Below are 23,919 nucleotides of genomic sequence, written 5' to 3'. Positions count from 1 at the left end.
TATGTTTCAGACCCCCAGTGTGTTTTCTCAGCCAACAACAGTGCAGAATATCTGCTGGAAAACTTTGGTGCCTTTGCAAGATTTGCCTCCATCACCGACTTCTATGAGCTCAACCCAAACTTTTCTGGAGTGAGTCTGGAAATCCTCACAGGCTCAAATCATCTAATCAATCTTGAATGGACTCCACTAAAGCAAGACCATCATTGTTTATAAAATCTCCTCTTCTTTTCTGTCTCCTGTCCAGTTGGAAGCCCTTCCCGTCTTGACTCCAAAACAGACTGTAGAGTTGTTGCTGCTGCCTCTTCCTACTCCACCTGAGAAAGACTTTGTCATCGACAGAGTGTTTGAATCTCTGTTGGAGTCGCCGGAACACTTGCCAGAAGTTCTGTACTACCTTGTCGAGCTTGCTGGAGAGGTAAAACTAACTATATGTTATGAATGTTTGATACGTGTTACTATAAATGTTAGTAACTAGTTCAAGTTACCTTAACTAAATGTTATAGTAGCGTAAGACGTTTGTAAAACCTTAAACTGGGTGATTGATTGTAAAACTTCTTGTTTCTAAGGTTAATGTTTCATGCGGAGTCTACAGACAGATGTGAGTACTTTTACTTTTGATTATACTTTCTGTTGTGTGGGTGATAAACTCAAGTAAATTGTTATTTGATTGTTTCTTTACTTCAGTTCTTTAACTGTTTCACAACAGGAATTTATTGGTAACTGATAACATCTCTAAGCGCCACATTGCATAGCATGGCGCTTATATTGAATCTGAATCCTCATTTATGTTAGTAATAATGGGTTATTCCTGCAATGACAGAGCAAAGTATCAGCTGTGAAAAGACCTTGAACGCAGATTCCCTTCACCAACTCACGAACCAATTGCTTCCGGATTATTTTATTTTTCCAACAGCATTGCTTTTCCTTTTTTTAAGATGTGTTCAAATTATGTTCATTTGTTTCTAAGCAGGGTATCTTAAAATGTTTTGAACAGAATGCAATAGAATTTAATGGAAAGTTTGGCAAGAATCAGCGGTAATATTATTTAAAAAAAAAAAACCTTTTACATTGTGTAGAAGGCAATTTCAGACATTTTCAACAATCTCTTACAGCCCAATGCTCTTATTTAAAGAATGAAGGTCTATCATGTGTTGTGGTGAGAGAAAGATTTGCATTTAAGACTTAAGAAAAGCTCTGCAGTTTTACTTTTTTTTTTTGCAGATTTCAATTTTTGATGATTATTTAGTGAAAGTGGATCTCTTTAATGCTGTCTCTTTAAATATGTATTCTTTGCTTGTTTTGATATCTCTTGTTTTGACAGTTTTGAGAGATTGTACGAAGCCATACCATTAGTACAACCATATGTTGAACCTGTCATCTGGGCGACCATAGATGACCTGATAGAAATTGCACCAGGGGGTCAGTCTCTTTCTCACATTACAAACACACATACTGACCATAAACACATATTTACAGTTAATTATTTTATATAGCCTACAGCTATTAACTGAATATTTTCTCTGTTTCTGTTTGAACAGAGTGTGTACCAGAAGGCATCCTGGTGAGATTGACATATTGTGTATTTTAAAGAATCTTCTTCAACTGCGTATTGTAGCTCATGTTAAGAGTTTCATGTATTTATTCAATATTATTTAAAATGTGTTAACTCTTGTGATTCACAGTGCCCAGTAACTCATTACAACGGTAAGAGCTATTAAACACACCTGTGTTATTTTTCAGAGCATCACTGCAGTGGTGAATTACAACTCATTCACATTGGTGACATTCTCATGTGCAATTATGACTTAATTTTTTCTACTGGACTTTTTCCATTTTAATGCTATAATACACTTCTACACTGCTATTTTAAGAGGAACATTTGAATATTTCACAAAAATTACATTTTCTTACATGTCAATAATGCTGTAAATTTGTGAATTAAATATCTCATTTGAATTTGTTAAGTGAGCATGGATACATTATGTTAGTTATGTAACGTTAGGAATCAGTGGAATATGGACGGGGGAGTTAACGTGTCCCTAAAAGTAGCCCAAAGAAAGTAGAAGGCTTAAACAGTATAAAATAAGCGAGCTAGCATTAACACTTTCTCTTGTTCCCTCTTTCCTTCTTCAATCATTTATTGCAAATCTGTTCATAGGAGCTTCATTGACTTTGATAGGCATACTTTGAATTTGTGAAATAAAATATATATTTTTTAATAAAATAGCGAGAACTGTAAAAGGTCCTTAATGGATTAATTTGTAGTAATACATACTTTTTTTTGGAACTTTGTGTTTATTGGGCAATCCAAACATAATTAATTTCTTACATTATTATTATTTTTATTTATTTTTACAAGAAATTAATAGAATACAATAGAACAAAAGTTGTAATAATAATAGCTTTGATTGAGATAGAGAAAAATAAAATAACAAACAAGCACCCCACATAGAAAACCACACACACACACACACACACACACACACACACACACACACACACACACACACACACACACACACACACAAAAAACTACATACTTCAATATACTTACATTTGTAACTACATTCTTCTGATGCAGGAGTTGTACTTGTAAAAGAAGAGTTTTTAAACTTTAGTAATGCTTCCTTACTTAAGAAAATGATTCAAGTAAGTCATACACCACATCATCACTCTACTGTAAGAACTTTCATAGCTAATTCATGTATTTTTTTGCTGTTTGACAGATCACAATATCTGCAGAAGAGTTGACAGGTATCCCCTTTTTTATCATTTGTATCAGAGATGTAACAGAATAATACAAATGAAGTAGTCTGTTTAATGACTTTTTTCCACTTGTATTTGCAGTTCTGACCTTCACTCTTACTTCAACACATCAACGGAAGTGTCCTGCAATTTTACCTTGGAGATGTATGCATGTGCACAGGTGACTGTTGAATGTCAAAAAATCTAAATGAGATTGGAAATATAATGACTTATTTTTGGAAAAAGCTTTAATTCAACATGCTGCTGCTTGTCTGTATACCTAAATGACCTCCTACGGTGTCATACACTCTTACAGCTGGAGACCTTCACAGCCCATCAGCTGGCGTCTCTTCTGAAGTGCAATCTGCCTGGAAACAGCAGCCACTCGAAAGTGTTGTGGAAGATGCTGCTGACTAGACTATCCCCCATCCTGGACCCAGCTCTGGACAAGTTGGCTAACATGGTCGGTATCTTCTTGTTTTTTTCTTAAGATTGTTTTTTGGGTCTTTCAAACCTTTATTGAGAGGAGAGGACAGTGGATGGTCACTGCTGGTAGCATGAGGCGGTACGTGCCTGCAGCCCTATCAGGTTGCATAGATAGTCCAGCCTCCAGGATGGCACATTAATATATCAGAATGCAAGAACGTTAAGCGTCTGCTAAGTGAATTGTAGAATTGTAGAAACGTTTCAACTCAATCCTGACTCAATGAATTGATGTCTCCACAGTCCATTCCTTCAGCCAGACAGGTTTTGGATGTGATCGGAGAGATCAGAGTGTCGCTGCTGACTGATGAGGAGCTGAATAACAGCAGTGTCATCAGGACATGGTTTTCTTCCCGTCTGAGCGCGTTCCTCCCGTCTGCATCACCGAGGTTCCTGGACTGTTTGAGCATGCGAAACATCAGCTGTCAATCATACCAGCAAATGTAAGTGACTGCTATCTTCCTCTTTTATGTAACAACATGCCTAATATTCTATTTCAACTTAAACTTTTACTATCATTGAACCCTATTGTCCATGGTGAATGTCATCACATAACAAGACTTACACACAAAATGTTAAAATATATCCATGGAATGTACAGTATAAAGAATATTTATTCAGGTGAGATATCCTAACTTCAATTTTAAGCTACCTTGCCTGCGTTTTTCTGTTTTCTTTAAATACCATTAAGAACCGTTACTGTACCACATCTATCTAAAATCTAACTATTGAAATGAGTTTTAGAAAGTAACTAAGTGTATTCTCATTTTTTTTCAGACTGCAGGTATTTATCCATCGTTTTGACGAGATGTCCAGAAACCAAAAGCATGTGGTCTTAAAGGAGTTCATCCTCCGTTTTATGTCACACTCAGGTACTTGCTGCACTTTCTAAATATCCATGGGACTTATTTCAAACGTATCTCAAATTTGCAACCTCAAGTGGTTGTACAAGTTGAAACTGTGTCAGTATTCACAGATCTCTCTTTATCTTGGTCTATAGGTCCAAGCTGTGTATCCATCTCAAACAGCAGTGAAGAGTGGCTGGTGAAGAATCTGGGGCCCTTTTCAGCTCTGTTGTCCGTTCAGGACATTTCTGGTCTCAACCCATTCTTCAACCCTGTAAGAATATTTCTCTTTTGTTTCTACACAAAAATGTAGAAAAACAAGCCAATGCTGTTATTATCACTTTGGCCTTTTGTTGCAAAAATGTATTATTAGGGTAAGAGTGATTCAGATTTGTAAATCCATTTTTTGCTATCCAGGATCAGGTAATCTATTTTACTTTCAAAGAAAAACTGGATAGGATCAATCTTACATAGACCTTTAAAGACGACTAAATCCAGATTGATATTGCTCTGAATGGGACAACATTCCACATACCAACATACTACCACTACGTTCTATTTTGTGAAATGTTTTATGGAGACACAATCCTTTTATTTTTTTCAAAACTCTAATGTCTACTGTATCTACTATGTTGTGGTAGATATGCAGCAATTCAGAAGCAAAATATAAATTAGAATGTGTGAAGTATCAACATCATGGTTAAAATGTTGAATATTTTGACAAACTTATCAGTGTTGTTACTTTTTTAACCTGTTTTTTTTCAGCCTGAATTTAGCCCTCTGGAGTCAGGATAATCCAGATGTTTTGGATCAAAGTTATCCCAATCCATCTCAAAGTTATTAATTACACAAAGTGGATGTTTTATGCAGATAAAATCCAAGATTGGATGGCCTGTCTTATCTAATTCATTATATTCTTTCTCTTGAACAACCCATTTTCAAGATGTGATCCAATCCGACGCCTTAAATCCGATCAGTTGTACTGTTGAAAAACGGGGCCCTCATTATTTTCAGGGGCAGTAAAATGTGTTTGGTTCTCTCCTTTCCGTTCAGCTGGAGGTCCTTTCACTCCTGACACCAAAGCAGAGTGCGGAGCTGCTGGTGTTGACTCTTTCTGCTCTACCAGAGAAAGAAATCATCATAAATTCCCTCTTTGATCACCTGGCTGAATTACCTGGTGAAGAAAACGTTGAGGACTTCTTGATGTACCTTGTCTTTTTCCTTCAACAGGTAAAAAATAATTACTTTGTTTTCTCAAAAAAAAAAATCAAATTTGCTTAATTTGTTGTAAGTAATCCTCTTTGTATTCTGTATTTACAGGGAAACCTCTCCTGTTCAGAATATACCACACTGTGAGTTTATGTCCATCTTTAAATATATGAAGTGGCTCAATTATAAACGATACATGAAGCATAAAATATTGGATGTACTGTTGCTTGTTCTAGGTTCATAAGACTGGACATGACTCTGGCTTCAGCTTCTCCTCGTGTGGCTGCGACCATTACGTACACAAAAACGGCATTATCCCAGCACATTCAACCAGGTGACAGGCACAGTCTGTATGTTATAAACATTTGCAACATAACACTGGAAATGATGAAATAAACAAGTATATACTTAATATAAACCAATTACTTAACTTGTGTAACACCTGAATATGAAATAGCTTTATGGTTGGATAAATTATTGCTAACTAAGATTATGTTGCTGTTGTGGCTGCACAATCAATTTAATCAAACCGGAATATTCTAGGTCTGTTTTGCATCATCTAAAATACACATCTTCCCCAAATTCATTTTTCACAAGTTAAAGTTCATAAAACTAAAGACTAATCTTTTGTAAATCATATTCAAATTTTTTTGCAAAGTATTTTTAAAAATAACAAAAATGTGACCAAGTGCTGTACAATCAAACACCAAGATCAGTACAAAATACTAGCATTAAGCATTAAGTGCAAAAAGAAAGGAAAGATATTTTAAAAAGCCATATCTTATGCAGAGTATAAACATGCATTAAGTGGTTTGATTTAAAAACAAGCTTTAAAAAAACTCTTTACTGCTTTAAATGAGTCTTACTGTCTGAGTAGCTTTGTGTTTGGCTGCAGCAGGTATAAGCTATAAAGTATTGTATTGTATTGCATTGTATTGTAAGCTGTCTTTTAGTGACACACCAAAAACCAGACGGATGAAGTTAGTGACCCACTGGTGCACGTAATGGACCTTTATAGACCTTAAGGGAAAGAGATTTTCCTTCAGGAGTTGGTGGAGGGAAAAACAGAAATAAAAGAGAGAACATTTCTTTCTCATATTCAAACCTAAATATTCAAATTAAAAATTGTTTGCAAACAAGCTTTACAATGTAAACGTGATGATATTTCAATGCATTGTTCACAGCTTGACAGGAACAAAAAAGCAAGCTATTCCAGATTTTTTATGTAAATATCCTAACCATACCCTAATGTCTTTTCAATGTCTCTTGTTTTTGTTAAAGGTTGCATCATATACAGTGGACAGGTAATCTCACATGATTTTTTTTTTCAGAATATTTCTTGTCTCATTATGACAAAAGACACTTAACAATTTTTATCTTTTTCTTCCCTTAGTGCAATTTTACCATGACAAATGGTAAGATTTTTTCTTTTCTTTTTTATGTATACAACTCAAACAATTCAATATCTGGACGACAATGATCAAAACATTTATTCCTTTTTGTTCACAGAAACAGACATTTGTGTTGGAGTGAACAGGTGGGATTTGTAGATATGTATTTAACTTTGAGTTTGTTTGAACAGTTTGTGTTTTAATATACTGACAATAAATGTTTCATGCTCCTTCTTATTTTGGACATACAGAACGATGCTGCAGCTCAACCTCAACGGTGGACGTCTAATTGGACGCGTGTGCGACTTCTCTGTTGAGGAATTTGCATGTGCCCAGGTAAAACAGTGAAACATCTCAGCTCAACAACTGCCCAATGAAAGCTGTTTGGTGAAAATGTGTCAACATGAGTCCTCCTCCAATCTTCCTCCCTGCTCTTTCTTTACGCAGCTATCTGCATTGACAGCAGAGGAACTGAGAATGTTACTGGCGTGTAACCGCTCCGCTGACACCAGTGGTTCCAGACCTATCTGGAAGCTTCTCCTCTCCAAAGCTTCACATGTGCTGGATAAAGCTCTGGATCATCTGAGCAACATGGTATGAATTAGCAAAACACCTCACTCTACCCTCTCCTGATCAGAGTAGGACTTTGTACTGGGTTGTACCAGCTGTGTGTATGTTAAAACATAGCCTAGTTTGAACGGATTGTAGCGTTGTACTAAAATGAAGCTACTAGACTTTATCTCAGTCTTTCTTGGAATTAAAGAACAGACAATGTATCAGGAACAAAAAATTGCCAATTAAGGGATTTGTACAGTGCAAGAGTTTGCAATGCAATTTTTTAGGGCTTTAAATTGTTACATTGAGCACCTGTCCACTCAGTCTGCCATCTTGGTGTCAAATAAAGATGAACCTTATGTCCCAGTGGTGCAACCAAACAATGAGACAACTTAAGTTACAAACTAACTAGTTCCAACATAGGGTTTGGTGTGAACTTTGCATTCAAACTTAAGACAGAATTTAAACATAGCTGGTGCAACAGCTCACTGGATTTTTTTTTTTTACTTGTAGACTCTGGACCCCAGAAATCCAGCGGTGTTGATGATTTTGGACTCTATACGAGAAATCCGATTGGACACGCTTAGCTCTGTCGCCTTCAACAGCCCCGCCCTCATTGAGCGGTGGTTCCAACGGCGGCTCCGCCCTTTCCTGCCTGCCGTTTCCCCTGACTTCCTGTCATGTCTGGTCACAAGGGGTTTGAACTGCAGCTCCTTCCAGCACCTGTAAGCAGCATCACGTGCAGAAAGCATCTAACACATCCTAACTACTTTGATTTTGAAATACATTAACCATGTGACCCCCATACTTCATTTCTAAACCTAGGGTGCAGGTTTTCAGCAGTGTCCTGCCACACATGTCTCTCTCAACGCAGATGTCTGTCTACACACACTTTATTAGAGGTTTCCTGGTCATGAATGACACAGCAGGTATGTTTTTATCTTTACATAAACATGGAACAACAAAGTGAATGTGAGACAATAAAGACTGAAGTCCAAAAAATTGCCATAAGTGTTTTAATTTATTTATTTATTTATTTTCTTAAATAGTTTTTTTCTGGAACCGTAAACATACATTCCAGTCAGTCCCCCAACCTCCCCTGACACTGGCATATCTAGACAATTTAGAAAAATAGCAATACATAAATAATTTAGAGGATACATAGAATAATAAGTAAATGACAGTTACAGTAAAGTACAGATAAGATTTGTTAGCCACAGCATAGTTGCCTTTCTTAAGATATGGACAAACAATCCGAATGACAGTACATTTTAATTTGTTGTGTGTTTTTTTTCTTGTTCAGATCCTGGCTGCAGATTGAACATTAACACCAGTGTAGAGTGGCTGCAGAGGAACATGGGAGCTTTCTCTGACTTTGCATCTCTCGAAGACATTCAGATGTTGTATCCCATCTTCTCACCGGTAACCTTCTTTTTATTTTATTTCCACTGCTATTATTCTTCTTTATTGGCTTGTTTTTTTCTCTTCACAGTATTGTTGTCCATTAATGTGTCCGTGTTTACATGCAGCTGGAAGCTCTTTCAATGCTGACAATTGGACAGCTAGCAGAGGTGGCCGCCAGACCTGGTCAGCTCACCTCTGCCGCCCAGGTTGAAATGTTGGCGGGACTCATCCCAGACAGACACTTACCTGACTTCTTTGACGACTTCTCCACTGCTATCGTTGTAAGTTTGCCACAAAAGTTTTAAGATCAACACAAATCTAGGGTTCCGCACAGAAGCTTTCAAATTCATACATTTCCTTTAAATTATTTTTTTTATTTAACCTTTATTTAACCAGGAAAAAGTCTCATTGAGATTAAAAATCTCTTTTACAAGAGCGTCCTGGCCAAGACAGGCAGCAGCACAATTACTGGGTTTCAGACATACATGTACATGTGATACTGTACTTTCAAGAACATATGACAATGAGTCACTATAGTTAACTGGCCCCAACTATCTAAACTTAATTTCTTTAAGGTCCTCTTTGTTGTTGCTATCCAAGTTTCTCATTCAACAAATGTAATAGAAATATTTTTTAAACACGAGCTTTGCAAAAATACGGTTACAATATGCTGCAAACACATCCGACGTAGTACAGTTTGAAATACGTGTGGAAAGTTTACAAACATCATCTGAAACTTTTGTAAATGGAGTCCTTAACAAAGGCAGCAAAGTAAAACAGGTAGGTCATGAAATCAAAAGTCAAAGCAAGGATTAAGAAATACATATTTGAAAAGACGTGTACTCTTTTTAAAATATTTTCTCATTCAATAGATTTAAAATTCAAGTAAAATCAGGAAAAGCTGGCTGATTAAAGGATGTCTTTAGAAGGAACTATAAGCCTCAGCTGACTTATTTCCTCATTATGCAAAGCAAACAATACAATTCATAATTCTACAAACATGAAACTTGCGGTATGCGGTAGCTTTCTGACATCTTTCCTTCCCACTTTGTCTCTTTTCTCTGTAGGGTCACGAGGACATGCTCCAACATGATGTGAGAACAGCCATGTTGCAGGTCGTGTTTAATCGTGCAAACCTCTCAAATCCCTCAGTCAGTGATTCAGTGGTGTTCGTTTGGCTCCACGTCAGAATGCGCCCCCTGGTGCACAACATGTCACATCTGCAGGTTGCGCCATTCTTTCAAATACTTTCTGGAAGAGGCTGCAATATCCAGCAGCTGGGGTCAGTGTAAATTATGTCATTGTTAGATAGAGCCATACAGCAGAAACTGAAAAATGACTGATGTCCTTTTTTTAAATCCTTTTTTTTTCAGAGTGGACATTCTGAATGGAACAATCTCTTCACTCAGTGATGTCACACAGGAAGAAGTCCAAACCCATATCATACTGTCTCTTAGAGGTAAAGAAAGTGCTCCAATAGAAATCATCTTTTGCATTTAGAGGTCAGTGGATAGAGTAGGAAATCGGGAGAAGGAGTGGCGAATGAAATGCCGGAAAGGGGCTGCAGGCTGTCTTGGAGGTCTATGGCTTCTGAACATGTGAAAGGAACTTATCGCTAGGCCATCAGCTCCCCTCACCATGAATCTTATCCCATTTAAAATGTTAACATGACAGCAAATGACAAAGGTATACAGTGCTGTGGTTTCTAAGTGGTTGTTGTAGATAAAAAAAATGAAAAGACTTAAAACCTTAATTGTTTTGGGAAATCTGTTACAAAATCTGATCTAAGCGTCTAAAGTCATTTTGGAAAGGATCACTAGAGAGAAAAACATTTGAGTTTAAGAGAAAGATCATCTATGTTAAAGAAGAAACAGAAGTCATGCTCTGGAAATGTTGTTGCAAAAAAAGATGGCGGTAGAAAATAAATTCTCACTAAAGCTTGTCAGACACTAAGAAAAACCAATCAGAGCCCTTCAGAGGCAAAATGAGAACTGAGAGTTGACACACTCAATGGGATCAAAAGAATGACTTTTAGATATAGTTGAGTTTAGTGCATTTACAAGCTTCATTGCATGACTCTAGTATTAGAGTTATTAAATCTGTCCCCTAAAATTACATCATCCATTCTGGGAACAAAATAAATGAAACATAAAGACGAGCTACAGACAGGGGAGGGAGCTACAGACCACTCTAGTAAGCAGACAAAAGTACCGATCACACATATCGATGGATGGCACTAAAAGTGGTAAGTGGTGCTGATTTGGCTCAGTTGGTGGAGCGAGTGCGACACATGCAGAGGCAATGGTCCTTGAACGTACTGATCCCTGATTGGAATCCCGTCTTCAAACGTTTTGTGCACGTCATCAACCATGTTTATGGATAGAGATGAGGGCTGCCTCTCTATAAACAGATAGTCATGCAGTAGAAGCAGTAGAACAGTATGGACAATCAGTGTGACAAAGTATGGATAGATTGTAAACACAATTGAATTGCTTTAGTAGAGCTCTGTGTTTCTCTTCTTTTTTTAAGTTTAACATAAGTCTTATCTTGTCCTGTTTTGTTTGATTTGAGTAAAAAAGAGGCTGACTCACACTTTATAAACCAAATCTACAAATAGATACAAAATAAACAACCTGACGTAACTTCAATTATACTCTTTCCAGGACCGGTAGCTCTCCAGTGCTACGGTAACAACTTCAACCGCAGTTTTTACGAGTTCATGGTGCGCTCGTTCTTGGGATTCCAGCTTCCCAAACTGAACGTCTTCCTGTCCCTCATCAGTCACGACAGAACAAACCAGGTGGGTATGCCATTATAGACGTGTCAGTTCGGGAGAGTTGATTATATTGCTTGAGTTTGTCAAGACTTTGTCTTATTTGAATGTTTTTCTGTAGTTGGTGAACTCCATGCCTCCATCACATCTTGGAGCCTTGCTCCAAACTCCTGATTTTATCAACAATGAAACAGCGCTCTGTGACATCTTCAACGTATACGACCAGACGGCAGTTTTCCTTCAGACTGTATGTACCAGAATTCCGCACACAGACCTGCAAACACAAAGTGATGATATATTGTAATATTTCTGTATACGTTCTCTACAGGTGATTCTCACGAAGGAGGTGCAGTGGCCCACGCTGTTTTGCGTCTGGCCATTGGCTCTCAGGATCACAGAGAGGTCAGAAGTGGACGCCTTCTTTAGTGGCCTTAGCAACAACAACTACACAGACCTGCTCGATAGCAGTCTGATCAGCCCCGAGATCACACACAATGCATCCTGCCTCGCCTTCCAAAGGATGTATGTATAGATTTCACCATAGAATATCCTCACTAGTGTAGCTTTTTAAACAGTGTGATTGATTTTTATTTTGTTGTTTAGAGTTGCCATTCTTGGTGAATTCAACTTCAATGCTGCAGACTTCCAGAGGTCAGATGTGTTCCTCACCATCAGGAGTTACCTCACCTCAGGTCAGTACCCAGAATAACATTGACTTTAACTTTAATCTTTGTGTCCTTATAATCGGTCTGTAGAGCTGAAATACATGTGTTTACTGCACATAGGTGTTCGGATATGACGGTATCAGATCTTGAAGGATACAATGTGTCCACGATCCGCCAATGCAGACATCGTACTATTGCTCAACAGTGCACATTTTATACGTTGCAGTTCTATGATCCTCATCATACACAGACACATTCAAAGTTTATTCTCCGAGCCAAATCACTCTATTTGATCATTCCTTTCCTGCAGACACACAGATGCCTTGGACAACTGTTGAAATATTGGGTATTTGTCTTTGCAGGCACAGTTCCAAGATGCTACGATCCCAGCAACCCAGACCTGAACTCTACAGCATGGTTTGCTGAGTACATCGGCCCTTTCATTTCTTTCCTCACCCTGGAGGATTTACTGTCTTTTGGATCTCAGGAGGTACTGAATCTAATGTGCACTAAAAAATAAAGCTGCAGCTCGGGTGTTGTTCACAGAGGCTGAAATTAGGAAGAAAAATACTAAAATATAGCCAAAAAGTGTCTACATGTTCATAACCCTCTCTTTCCCCCCTCTGCAGGTGATCAGGGTGTTCACAGTGAACCCTCTGAACATCGCCCTCCTCAACCAGGCTGGCTTACCTGCCAACCTCACCAACTACTACACAGAGCTTGTTTATGAACAGGACAGCAACTTCAACCCCTTAGTGTGAGTCTTAAAAAAACAGCCTTTTACACATCATAACAATCAATTGTTTAAAGTGGAGGAGAAGTACATTCATTGAAGTACCTCAATTAAATTAAAACATTAAATGCAAATTGAAATTATTCTGCTCTAGAGCTAAATGTTGTACTTTTTCTGCACTACAATTGTCTGTTGTCATTCGATACATTGAAGACTGCATTTGTTCATATTCTACTTTACCAATACTTATCAGCTTTATGTGTTTCTTTATTTCTCTCTTGTTGTCTCCTATTACAGCACTCCGTTTTGTACTTTTGTTAAGCGTCCTTGGGTTCCTTGAAAGGCGCTATATAAATCCAAGCTATTATTATCAATATTATTATTATTATTATCATGCTTCTCCAATTATTCTTTTTTTTCTGATCATAGGATTGTTCCTTTAGGTTGGGTAAATTGTCCTTCCTCTCTTCTCACCAAGAAAATAGAGATGAGGATATTTGGACATTTTAGAGATCCTTTACTTTCAATCTACAGTATGTTGATCTTTAAGAACATGATCCTGTGGAATAAATTACAAAAAAGGATATAAAGTAGAAAAATAAATATAACCTTGAACATCAACAGCAGCAACATGCAACATAATGCAGCAGTGATATTAATTAACAACATCATTTAGAAGTAAATACTCACAGGAACCGCTTTACTGCCTGGTGACTTTGATTTTCTTGTGATGTAAGTACATTGTACAGATAAAGCTTAGTTTGACTAAGGTAAGGGTTTCCCCCCTTGTTGTTGAGTACTTTGACAGTGTGGAATAGTTACTTGAACTGTAAAGTGTACTAATTCTATTTTCTCCCTGCAGACTTCCCGTGTTGTTTTGGTGCGATGTTCCTGGGCCGGCTTTCGCCCAGCTGACTGAAGCAGAAAGTATAACAGTTCTGCACAATGTGACCACTATCTGTTCAGACCTGGATCCACAGGTAAAAAAAAAAAAAAACATAGTAACAGGAGATATGAAGTTGTTTCTAAAAAAAAATGTTTCTTAAAATTGATTCTCATCATATTTTAAAATCCTCATCATATTGTAGGTATTGTAGTCTATGTACTATTTAACCTGACTGCTCACAATCCTTTCATGGAATTTGTTTTCCTCTATCAGAAGAACATTGTTGAAATGTTGCTGATCAATATTTTTATTTCAAAAGAAAATCTGAAAATATCTGTCAGATTACTCGCTCAGCGCTTTTCTCAGTCAAACATGAAAAACAGAAGATGACATGTGGAAACCTACTGAGGGATCTCTCTTTTTTCATCCTGGTTAGTTTGTTTTGGAGGAAGACATTTCTGTGTATTTTGTGTTGTTATTAAACCTTAACTAAAGCAAAATATATCTTTTACAAGGGGCTGACATATCAGAAACAAGTTTAGGTTCTTCTGGAAACATGACAGTTCAGAGGGAATGAATGATATGGGTACAAAAAGGCTTTTGAGTAAAGTTTGTAAGAATAAATAAAATGTGGATGTTGTCTCAGTGAAGAAGCGTTATGAGGACCAGCGATGGAAGTCAGAAAATTTGCCCTTCAGCAATGGCTTAATTTTTCAACACTGTACCTTTATGGGCAATTCAAACAACCTTCTCAATTTCTTTTTAACATAACTCAACTTCACACAGAAAAAGTACTTTAGCTGATGCCTTGTTTCTGATCCCTGCAGGTCACTTCAGCCTTGGCGAGTAATCTTGGTGACAACATTGATGCCACAGGCATTGCTGCCCTCGGCAATCAAAGCAACGGCTTGTCCACAGGTCAGATCATGACGATAAATCCTCAGGAGATACATAATTCCCTCAGCACTTTTAGTGCAGTGACAGGCTGGAATCAAGGGCAGGCCCGGGCCATTTTTCAGTTACTGATGTCTTCAGGACTGCAGGTAGTTTGTCTGTTTTTTCTCATTAAACTCAGGTTTGATTTTAGTTTGTGAGCACATCAGAAGAATACTCATTTGTGTTGCTTCACATATGTTTTTAATCCTTACAGATCAATAGTGCCTCATCTTTGATCATGCTTGGATCAATTTTCAGTGGTGTCCCCTCTACAACTTTGGGGAACTTCAACGGCTCACATTTAATTTCTGCTCTTACAAATGTTGCTTTCCTGCAACACGTTGTGTCTGCTCCGACATTCCTCCGACAGCAACTTGTCACTCAGGTGAGACAGCTTCATTTCCTTTCCAGATCATCTGAGAAATGTAAATGTTAAGCAAATTACATTAAGTCGAGTTTTATTTTCATGACAGACGATATCGTATTTTGTATGTTCTATATAACTTCCTTTATTCTGCTGACTTGCATAGGGAAAAGGAAAATCTGTTAACAGAGACAAAGTGAGGGAAACAAAATAAAAACAGAAAACAACCACCAGACATTCTGTCGATGTCCTACACTCAAGGTGTACAAAAAAGAAGAGCACATTTACAGTATTAAGAAACATAACAAGTGCTGGAATATGGAATAATTGCTGATTGAAAATTGTAGATTATGAAAAATGAATCCAGCAGAGATAAGGCTCATTTATGTCACACTGTATATCCTTTAGACTTAACATTATTTTCATTTTTTTAAAGATACTTTGAGGGCTATTTGTGCCAAAGAAAGTGAGGATTTATTTTCTTTTTTTCTTTTTTTTTTTTGGGGGGGGGGGGGGGGTGCTCACATGCAGCAACTAATAAAGAAAAAAGCTAATTTCATATTATGAATATCGACAACTAGAAATTAAGTATGCCTAACATTTATCCATCAAATTAATTTTAAAGGTATCAAAATAATAATGATGATAACAACATTTGACTTAACTAATTTCCCATACCCCCTCTCAGATTATAAAAGTGAATGGCAACACTGAGATGATCTTAGAAAACGTTCCGGATGATCTGGCCACTGAAATCCCTCCTTTTGGGCTGATTGGCTTGACAAGCAGTAACACTATTATCACAAGAGTTAACCGAAAGAAATGGAAACGGCAGCAGGTAAGGGGACGCATCACTAAAACACTCTGGTACTGAACACACCTACTGGCAATTCATGTCATTACGCAATCCTTTTCTCCTTTTTTTCCAGAGTGTGTTCTTCTTCAATGTTATAGCTACTGAGACATCAGCTAACGTTCTGGGAAGTGCAGACAAGTACGTTCATTTTTCAATAAAATAATAGGCAACATAAAATACCCAATCAGGCGCATTCTGCAAGTAAATTTTAACGTGTGTGTGTGTGTGTGTGTGTGTGTGTGTGTGTGTGTGTGTGTGTGTGTGTGTGTGCGTGTGTGTGTGTGTAGCTTGTCCTCCTCAGTGCTGCAGGGGTTCACATGTACAGGGGTGAGGAGCATTTCAAAGGGGCAGATCAAGAAGCTGATCAGAGCTAGTCGGAGGAGGGGCAGTAACAAGGTCAACCTGGTGGAGACTCAGGTGAGAAAGTGTTATGGACTTGGCGAAGTAAATGCATTTATATACACATGTGAATGAATCAGTTTTTATAAATAGGGTATTAAAACAAAATGTGTGAGTCAAAAAAAACTGCAAGAAAGTACACAGAGCACTACTTTAAAGACACAGGAGTTGTTGTCAGAGTAGTGGAGTGAAGACCCAGGTTTCTAAATTCAGACTGATGAGCTTAGTGGAAACAAGTGTGCCTTGGGGAACCGGGGCCGCCCGCCTTGTGGACTGTAGCCTCTGTACCTGCGGCGAGAACAAACCACTAGGCTAATAACACAAGAAGAAATGAGATTTTAATGACTCTCAAAGTCAGAATACTGGTGAAGAGTGGATTGAAAGTGCACTTAAAACTTTACCTGACCTCAAAAGGGTTCTGTAATGCTGCAGCTAGGCAATTACATAATTATTTTATGACAGTTTGTCTTAGCTCATGAACTAGTGGTCAGGTTGTGTCCCATATACAGAGGCAATAGTCCTCCAAGCGGGCAAACTTGGTTCAAATCAAACCTGTTGCTCCATTCCTGCATGTCATTCCCCACTCTCTCTCCCAATGTTTTACTCTAACCCTGTCTAAATTAAGTCAAAATGACCCCCCTCCCCCCCCCAAAAAAAACAACAACTATATTTCACAAGTTCAGAATCATTAACAGTTTCTTTTCTTTACATCAGCTGACCTGCATGTATAACCACATCCGTCAAGAGGCAGATGTCACAGATTTCAACGTCTTTCCTCCTGACATGCTGCTGTACTATGAGTGAGTTTCATTTATGTCCAACAAAGGTTTCAATTCAAGTTTTGTCAAAATGACTTAACTGTCTGAGCAGTTTGCATTAACTACCATCTCTCTTTCCGTCTACAGTTACTCCCAGGTGCCACAGAGCAGCTGCCGGCCTTATTTCCAAGAGTGTGCAGACGCAGACTTCAGCATCTTCTCCCCAGCCCTCAGCTTCAAACGGGCCGCTCTGTTTGATAACGCCAGGAGCTGCCTGGTGAGTCCCCTAGCAGAACATTACATTTGCTCTCCCTGATTAGTTTGCTGATGTTATAAATTCTAGACTGAAAAACCAGATTAAATGTGGGAAAGGGCAGGCTGAGTCTAAAACAGTTTAGTAGATTGTCTTCACTTTAGGTTTAAAACAAGGCGCAAATGACATTTGCAAAAGGAAAGATTGGACCTCAATCAGACCTTTTTTACTAAAGACTAAATTAAAAGAGACAACGCCTGTGACCGCACAAGTTTTTATTTGTTCCCTCTACCTTCAATCAGACGTCAGATGTACTGTTTGGTTTGTTTTAAACTCATAACTTAGTAAGGGAAAACTTACTTTATTTTAATTATAAAATAATACTGCAATCTGTACATTGAATACTGTTCTAAATGGTTATATTTTCTAAGGGCATTACAAACACGAGTTTGACAAAGGATAACATAGCGGTGTTGGGAAACATGTGCTGCACTCTGGATGGATCCTACATCGAGAACTCGGACCCATCTATCTTGGAACGAGTGCAGAACTGCCCAGACCTCGATGCAGCTCAAGTGACAGCTGTTGAAGCTTTGCTGCAGAGCGGGAGAACACAGCATGGGTATGTGGACAGCAGCAAAACATCTGTATTTAGTTCATAAAGACACTATAAAAACCTATTGTTGTACTTGTTACTTGTTGTACTGTATCAGCAAATCAGATTTCGACCACTAGTTGTCCTCTATTCTTCCTATAAATGATTTATTCAGCGACAAGTTTAAACCATAGACAGCCTTTTCTTTCTATGTCAGTCTAAACCCTTTCTTTTTTTACACCGTTCTCACAAACCAGTGCTCCATCAACATGGGATGTAGAGACTCTGAAGGCCCTCAACATGTTACCATTGTATTTGACTTCAAGTTTCTACGATAACTTTGACAAAGTAAGAGACACACAAATGCAACATAAATATATGTGTTACATCAAGGTCTTATGTACATAATAGTAAGCCTCTATAAGCGTAAGACATCTTTTCAATGTTTTAGTTTTGTCCAACAAAAAGTTATGCAATACATTTTGAGTTCTGTGTTTCAGTGTTATGAGATCCACAGTTGTCAATCAAACATAACTGGCCAATTCCAAACAGTCTTCCTAAATGGGTCAAATGACTGAATAAGACGTGTTTTAATCTGTATGTCCATAGTTATGGATGTTTATTTTCACCTGGATTTATTTGGGCTCCAAATGAGATTCTTAACTTTGATATCATATACGCATCTTAACTGTTTTACATCAAATTTCCAAAGCTTTAAGAAAAGAAAGTGACTGCATTTCCATTGGTCTGTGGCGTAATATAAGCTATCTGGTGTTGGATTGAAGTTGATGGTGGTTGTTTTTGAACGTGTGTTGGGTTGTCCTTTTTTTTGTTGTTGTGTGCATCCAGAGAACAAAGAGGAGATTCTTGAGGTTCTTCCTGAGAGTTAATAGAAGGAAATTGAGCAGACGGATGAAAAGAAGGATAAAGAGACAAATAGGGAAGTCTTTCAGACTAAGATCAAGGCGCTCAGTGGGTGAGTCCTATTCCGTTATCCACTCTGCTTGTTTTATCTTCATGAATTTCTTTTTTTATATGTATTGTCCCTGTGTTTCTAGAAAACGAATGCACCACCGGAAATATCACTCAGGTGACTATTAGTGACGATGCGTTCCCGATCGACTACGATGCAGTACAGTTCGATAGATGCCTCAGTTCCACCATTGTCAGAGACAGCTTGGCTGCACTCACTGAGAAGGTTGATGACGAGAGCTTTCAGAGGATTATTCTCGACAAGTTGAAAGAGGTAAGAGATGGAAACCAGCTGAGATTTGATTGTGCAACTTTTTAAAGCTCAAGTGAACAGTTTTAAGCTGGTTTGATACATTTGACTGTTCAGAGCAGGATGAGATATTTTGTAAGCAAAACAGTCAAATGAACAGGACAAAATCAGCAGAAAGATAGTGATACAGCTATGTCTACAGGGGAGCAAAAATACACACCAAATGAAAGTTTATTTTAGGAGCTTAAAGTGAGCTTTCAAGGTGGAGGCTTTTAGACAGTGGAGCTTGTTGAATAGATTAATGTATAGAGCAATTGTAGACAAAACTTCTGAACAGAGCAAAAAAATAAATCAGTAATCAGGGTGACCAGTAATTATTTCAGTAAAAAGTGTAAAAGCCAAAACTGATCTTTAAGAACTAAGTTATATTTTCTGTTACCGTGTTTTTTAAAGCAGGGTCCTGAGTCACCAGGGGGTTACAATCTTTCAATTCATAATATAGCACACACCAAAAGTCATTTGAACGTAATAAATGAATAATAAGAGATAAGACATATATTATTAAGGAATGTTAAAAAAAAGATGATTAAATAAATACAATATTTATTAGTTGAAAATAAAGATAAGGATTTGTATTGTATTTGTCATCATACTATTTTTTTTTACAAGAGGGGGATCCCCCGCCAAGGGGTTAATGCTATATGGGGTTCCTTGGCATGGCAAAGTTTTGCAACCCCTGTTCTATTACATGAAACTATATGCTTATATAAGTAGTGATATATGTATTCATATCTTTCAGAAATATTAGCATGAGAATACACTTAAAGTGCAAGAACTCCTGATGCAGAAGGATGTCCTTTGGAATTGATTTAATTTATTTTAAAGAATATTTTACTGGCAACATTCCCATTGAGATATGACGAATTTAAAAGAATACATTATTAATCTGTCATAAGATTACAAATGTGTCAAAGTACCTAAATCCTACATTTACAAATCCTACATTTACAAATAAATGAACACCATTTTCTTCATAATAGTTATAGTCTTCTGGAGTAGAAGTATTTATTTGTTTTAAAAAACAAATCCGACCTGTTGCTGCTTTCCTGCAGGTCATTCCCAACTCTCTCTGTGTCTCTCCAATTTACGGCTCTGTCCACTGTCCACTGTCCGGTCTCTTGAATAAAGGCATAAAAAGAAATCTTTAAAAAAAAATAAAAACAGAGGGCTGGTGTGTATAATGTCGTTGTGATGTTCCAACCATTTTAACTTACAATCAATTAGGAAGGAGGAAGGAGAATCAGAATGGAAAGGACTCATTAATACAATGATCTATTGTGTAACATGTAAGCCTGTAAAGAGAACTCAGTCAGGATAAAGCATACCTAACCTAAAGCTTCATATTTAAATGAATACTTTCATACCAACCATTTTTTGTTATCTTCTATTTATCATCTGTCCCATTCAAAATGAAGCACAATAACTTTTCTTGTATTTGTTTGGCTTGAAGAATTTGGTGAATAAATGTGGAAGATAAAAAAGTTTGAAATCTGAATGGGATTTGATTATTTGTGTTTATATGTGATAACCCATAAAATGTTAAAAAATGTACAATTAATGTTGGCAATGTTGGGAACTTAATATTTGACAGTAATTTGAATGTTACATAGTTCAATCACTCTGTTAAACATGTTTGTTTGGTGATCCTGTAACATAGTCTCTTTGTTGTCTTCACTCCATCTTCCTTATAAATATTTTTTGTCTATTCTGTCAAAACTTTATCGAGACCTTTAAACACTATAACTGACTCTCGTGATGATTCTTGAATGCCTTCTCGCTGATTGTTGTATTTATAGGCTTACGCTGGCAGCTCTACCATCCCAGAGAGTCAGGTTATACTCTTAAGCGCAGTGTCCCGAGTCGCCACTATTGATGACATCAACATGTGGAATATCACTCAGATCGACACGCTCAGTTCTTTGATGATCACGGATGATGGAGAGTGGGATCCGAACCTGGTGAGTTTAAGTCTGTTTAAGGAGAAAGGTGTCTGCATACCACTTGTGTATTCTCAAAATCAATATTTGCTCGTACAGGCTGAAGCAATCATCACCAAGTATCTGAGTACGGAAGGCAACACACTGAGCAGTGCTGTGCTCAACGCCATCGCAGGACGTAACCTGTGTTCCCTGGACTCTGACGTGTTAAAGAACATTACGGAACAAAGCCTCAGGTAAGGAGTCAGGACTGTTTGTGCCTGTTTGTAGGACACTGGTAACATGACATATGAGTCTGTTAAAACCAAGTTAAGGTCAAGTAATAAGGGGTGTAATATAAAGATGATGTGCTCAGGAAAGCATTGAGCTTTTTATTTTTTTTAAACTGGAAGTAAAAATTAGACCAAGCTCAGAAGCTTTCACTGATTAAAAGATAATGCAAAAGGAAAAGTCTGTTGAGGCAGTAATCAAAAGGTGATCAGGCTTTGGATGGTGCCAAATCATAACATGAAAATAACAGAACATCTCATGTTATGCATTAATTTACTGCAATTAAAGAATCAGCTTATGAGAATGAAATAAAAATCTTTCCTGCTTCTATATAAAGAACATTGAAAAATACATCAAATATTAAACAAAAAGGAATCACAGAAAAATATTGAGAGCTTGTTCATCATTTAGTATGAAAAGTTTATCATGGTCACCACCCCTGGGTGGGAGAGTGACTTGTGTGATCCCACAAAAACACAGGTAGGATATTTCATGATGCGCATCATTAAAATACAAAGCATCAGGGTAATCCTGGTTATTTCTGCGTATTGTGCTTTTGTTCTCACTGATCCATTGTGTTAGTTTTCTAGTAGTTTACCCAACATAGACAGGTCCACAGATTGATGGTTGATGGAAATTTTTTACTTGTATGGGGATGGGGAAATGAAGTGGAGGTTCAGGTTGAGTTAGAGATCATCTAATCTCTTTAAACACATTCTGAATTTGAAAACAGAATCTGTTCTCCATTGGAGAATCTCCAAGTAATAAAGGGTCCAAGACAAGTAACAAAGTGATAACGAAATAACTAGCTGTTCTGCAGGCGTTGGTAACTTACCTCTTTATGTGCTGGCAAGGAGAAGAAACTGAGATCTTTGAGATTGCAACATTAGAGGATACATTCTTGGCATTCAGCACATACTGTATGTTCTAAGATGCTCAGTTATTATTCTTGCTTCATTCTCAGTTTGTTTATGTCCCTTGCAGAGATGCAGCAGTCCTGGATTTGTCCAACTGCACCTTAGAGAAAAAGCAAGTTCTGTTCATCATTGCGGAAAAAGCATTTACCCCAAACACCCGCTCAACTGCTGTCTCTGCGGACACCTACCAACTGATACAACCTTTCACTGGTAGGCAAAAAAACCTACAGCCATCCAAACTTCATGCAGAAGACTTGATTTGGATTTCAAGGTTTGTTGCAATCTAACTGTTTGTTTCTTTTCTGGTCTGTAGGGGGTGCTACTTCAGAATATGTCCAACGTTTGGCAATCTCCGATATCAATATGGACATGGCTACCTTTACTGCTCTGGATCCAAATGTTATTCAGGTCAGTGATTTGTGTGTGTGTGTGTGTGTGTGTGTGTGTGTGTGTGTGTGTGTGTGTGTGTGTGTGTGTGTGTGTGTGTGTGTGTGTGTGTGTGTGTGTGTGTGTGTGTGTGTGTGTGTTTCACATGTCATCAATGCTCTTGGAAGAAGTATACATATTAATTACCTGGCTAATTATCTAGTTAGATAGAGATTCTCATACTGGTTGTTGTTCACAAGAGTTGTGGATTTTACATTGGTGTCATGTAAGTTAAATTATACTATAGTTTCAAGACAGACTAGAACATGTGTGAATCTATCATTCAATAAGTGAGTGTTTATCTGAACCCATATATCAAATATTTCCTTTCTGACCTCCCTAGAACCTGGACGTTGATAATGTCAGAGGACTTCTAGGCACCAACCTGCCAGACTTAAAGTCTTATGAAAACGAAACAGTGGTAAGGAACTGGATAAGCATTCAGTTACAGTCAAATCTTGACAGGCTGGGGATTAATCTTACAGGTGGCAGGGCCACCACCGGCACCACTGGCTCTCCTGCCACAACTAATCCTGGAGCCACTACCCAACCTGCCACTACCAACAATCCTGCAGCAACTAACAATCCTGCAACCACTAACAATCCTGCAACCACTAACAATCCTGCAGCAACTAACAATCCTGCAGCCACCAACAATCCTGCAACAACTAACAATCCTGCAGCCACCAACAATCCTGCAGCAACTAACAATCCTGCAACAACTAACAATCCTGCAGCCACCAACAATCCTGCAGCCACCAACAATCCTGCAGCCACCACCAATCCTGCAGCCACAAACAATCCTGCAGCAACTAATAATCCTGCAGCCACCAACAATCCTGCAGCAACTAATAATCCTGCAGCCACCAACAATCCTGCAGCAACTAATAATCCTGCAGCCACCAACAATCCTGCAGCAACTAACAATCCTGCAGCCACCAACAATCCTGCAGCCACCAACAATCCTGCAGCCACCAACAATCCTGGCGTAACTAATAATCCTGCAGCCACAACCCAACCTGGAGCCACCATCCAACCTGGAGCTACAACAAATGCTGGATCGAGTTCCACTACAGGTGAGGTTAAAGAGTTGCATAATACAAAAGAATGATCTGGAACCAATTTGCCCCTTATATTATATTAAATAAATTATATATTATAATATTATATATTAAAAATATATGCCTAACACAGACAAAGGTTTATAGAAAAACCACCTAAACTTTGGGAAAATAAG

The 23,919-nt window shown here is 37.8% G+C and overlaps 1 protein-coding gene across 1 annotated transcript in view; it reads left to right on the top strand.

Annotated features, from left to right (window-relative positions):
- LOC109991660 (uncharacterized) overlaps positions 1-23,919 on the top strand; it is a 39,328-nt gene that overhangs the window by 13,002 nt on the left and 2,407 nt on the right. The window contains exons 16-64 of the mRNA XM_065955791.1: positions 11-129; positions 245-415; positions 567-598; positions 1,322-1,419; positions 1,539-1,561; positions 1,683-1,704; positions 2,727-2,754; positions 2,848-2,926; positions 3,062-3,208; positions 3,472-3,671; positions 4,006-4,100; positions 4,229-4,347; positions 5,127-5,303; positions 5,394-5,425; positions 5,519-5,616; positions 6,564-6,586; positions 6,676-6,697; positions 6,792-6,819; positions 6,925-7,009; positions 7,121-7,267; positions 7,742-7,953; positions 8,054-8,157; positions 8,532-8,650; positions 8,758-8,913; positions 9,700-9,914; positions 10,006-10,091; positions 11,296-11,432; positions 11,527-11,652; positions 11,734-11,927; positions 12,009-12,097; positions 12,433-12,560; positions 12,700-12,827; positions 13,666-13,783; positions 14,517-14,732; positions 14,840-15,010; positions 15,678-15,827; positions 15,919-15,983; positions 16,133-16,262; positions 16,959-17,044; positions 17,150-17,279; positions 17,687-17,877; positions 18,108-18,198; positions 18,700-18,826; positions 18,909-19,096; positions 20,929-21,090; positions 21,169-21,305; positions 22,324-22,466; positions 22,570-22,664; positions 23,026-23,758. Coding sequence (XP_065811863.1) covers positions 11-129; positions 245-415; positions 567-598; positions 1,322-1,419; positions 1,539-1,561; positions 1,683-1,704; positions 2,727-2,754; positions 2,848-2,926; positions 3,062-3,208; positions 3,472-3,671; positions 4,006-4,100; positions 4,229-4,347; positions 5,127-5,303; positions 5,394-5,425; positions 5,519-5,616; positions 6,564-6,586; positions 6,676-6,697; positions 6,792-6,819; positions 6,925-7,009; positions 7,121-7,267; positions 7,742-7,953; positions 8,054-8,157; positions 8,532-8,650; positions 8,758-8,913; positions 9,700-9,914; positions 10,006-10,091; positions 11,296-11,432; positions 11,527-11,652; positions 11,734-11,927; positions 12,009-12,097; positions 12,433-12,560; positions 12,700-12,827; positions 13,666-13,783; positions 14,517-14,732; positions 14,840-15,010; positions 15,678-15,827; positions 15,919-15,983; positions 16,133-16,262; positions 16,959-17,044; positions 17,150-17,279; positions 17,687-17,877; positions 18,108-18,198; positions 18,700-18,826; positions 18,909-19,096; positions 20,929-21,090; positions 21,169-21,305; positions 22,324-22,466; positions 22,570-22,664; positions 23,026-23,758 — 6,372 coding nt within the window. The remainder of the gene's footprint in view (positions 1-10; positions 130-244; positions 416-566; positions 599-1,321; positions 1,420-1,538; positions 1,562-1,682; positions 1,705-2,726; positions 2,755-2,847; positions 2,927-3,061; positions 3,209-3,471; positions 3,672-4,005; positions 4,101-4,228; positions 4,348-5,126; positions 5,304-5,393; positions 5,426-5,518; positions 5,617-6,563; positions 6,587-6,675; positions 6,698-6,791; positions 6,820-6,924; positions 7,010-7,120; positions 7,268-7,741; positions 7,954-8,053; positions 8,158-8,531; positions 8,651-8,757; positions 8,914-9,699; positions 9,915-10,005; positions 10,092-11,295; positions 11,433-11,526; positions 11,653-11,733; positions 11,928-12,008; positions 12,098-12,432; positions 12,561-12,699; positions 12,828-13,665; positions 13,784-14,516; positions 14,733-14,839; positions 15,011-15,677; positions 15,828-15,918; positions 15,984-16,132; positions 16,263-16,958; positions 17,045-17,149; positions 17,280-17,686; positions 17,878-18,107; positions 18,199-18,699; positions 18,827-18,908; positions 19,097-20,928; positions 21,091-21,168; positions 21,306-22,323; positions 22,467-22,569; positions 22,665-23,025; positions 23,759-23,919) is intronic.

Source organism: Labrus bergylta, chromosome 1 (genome assembly GCF_963930695.1).
Source record: "Labrus bergylta chromosome 1, fLabBer1.1, whole genome shotgun sequence".
Taxonomy (NCBI): domain Eukaryota; kingdom Metazoa; phylum Chordata; class Actinopteri; order Labriformes; family Labridae; genus Labrus; species Labrus bergylta.
The sequence above is the reverse complement of the archived record's forward strand: the minus strand, read 5'-3'. Positions and strand labels throughout refer to the sequence as shown.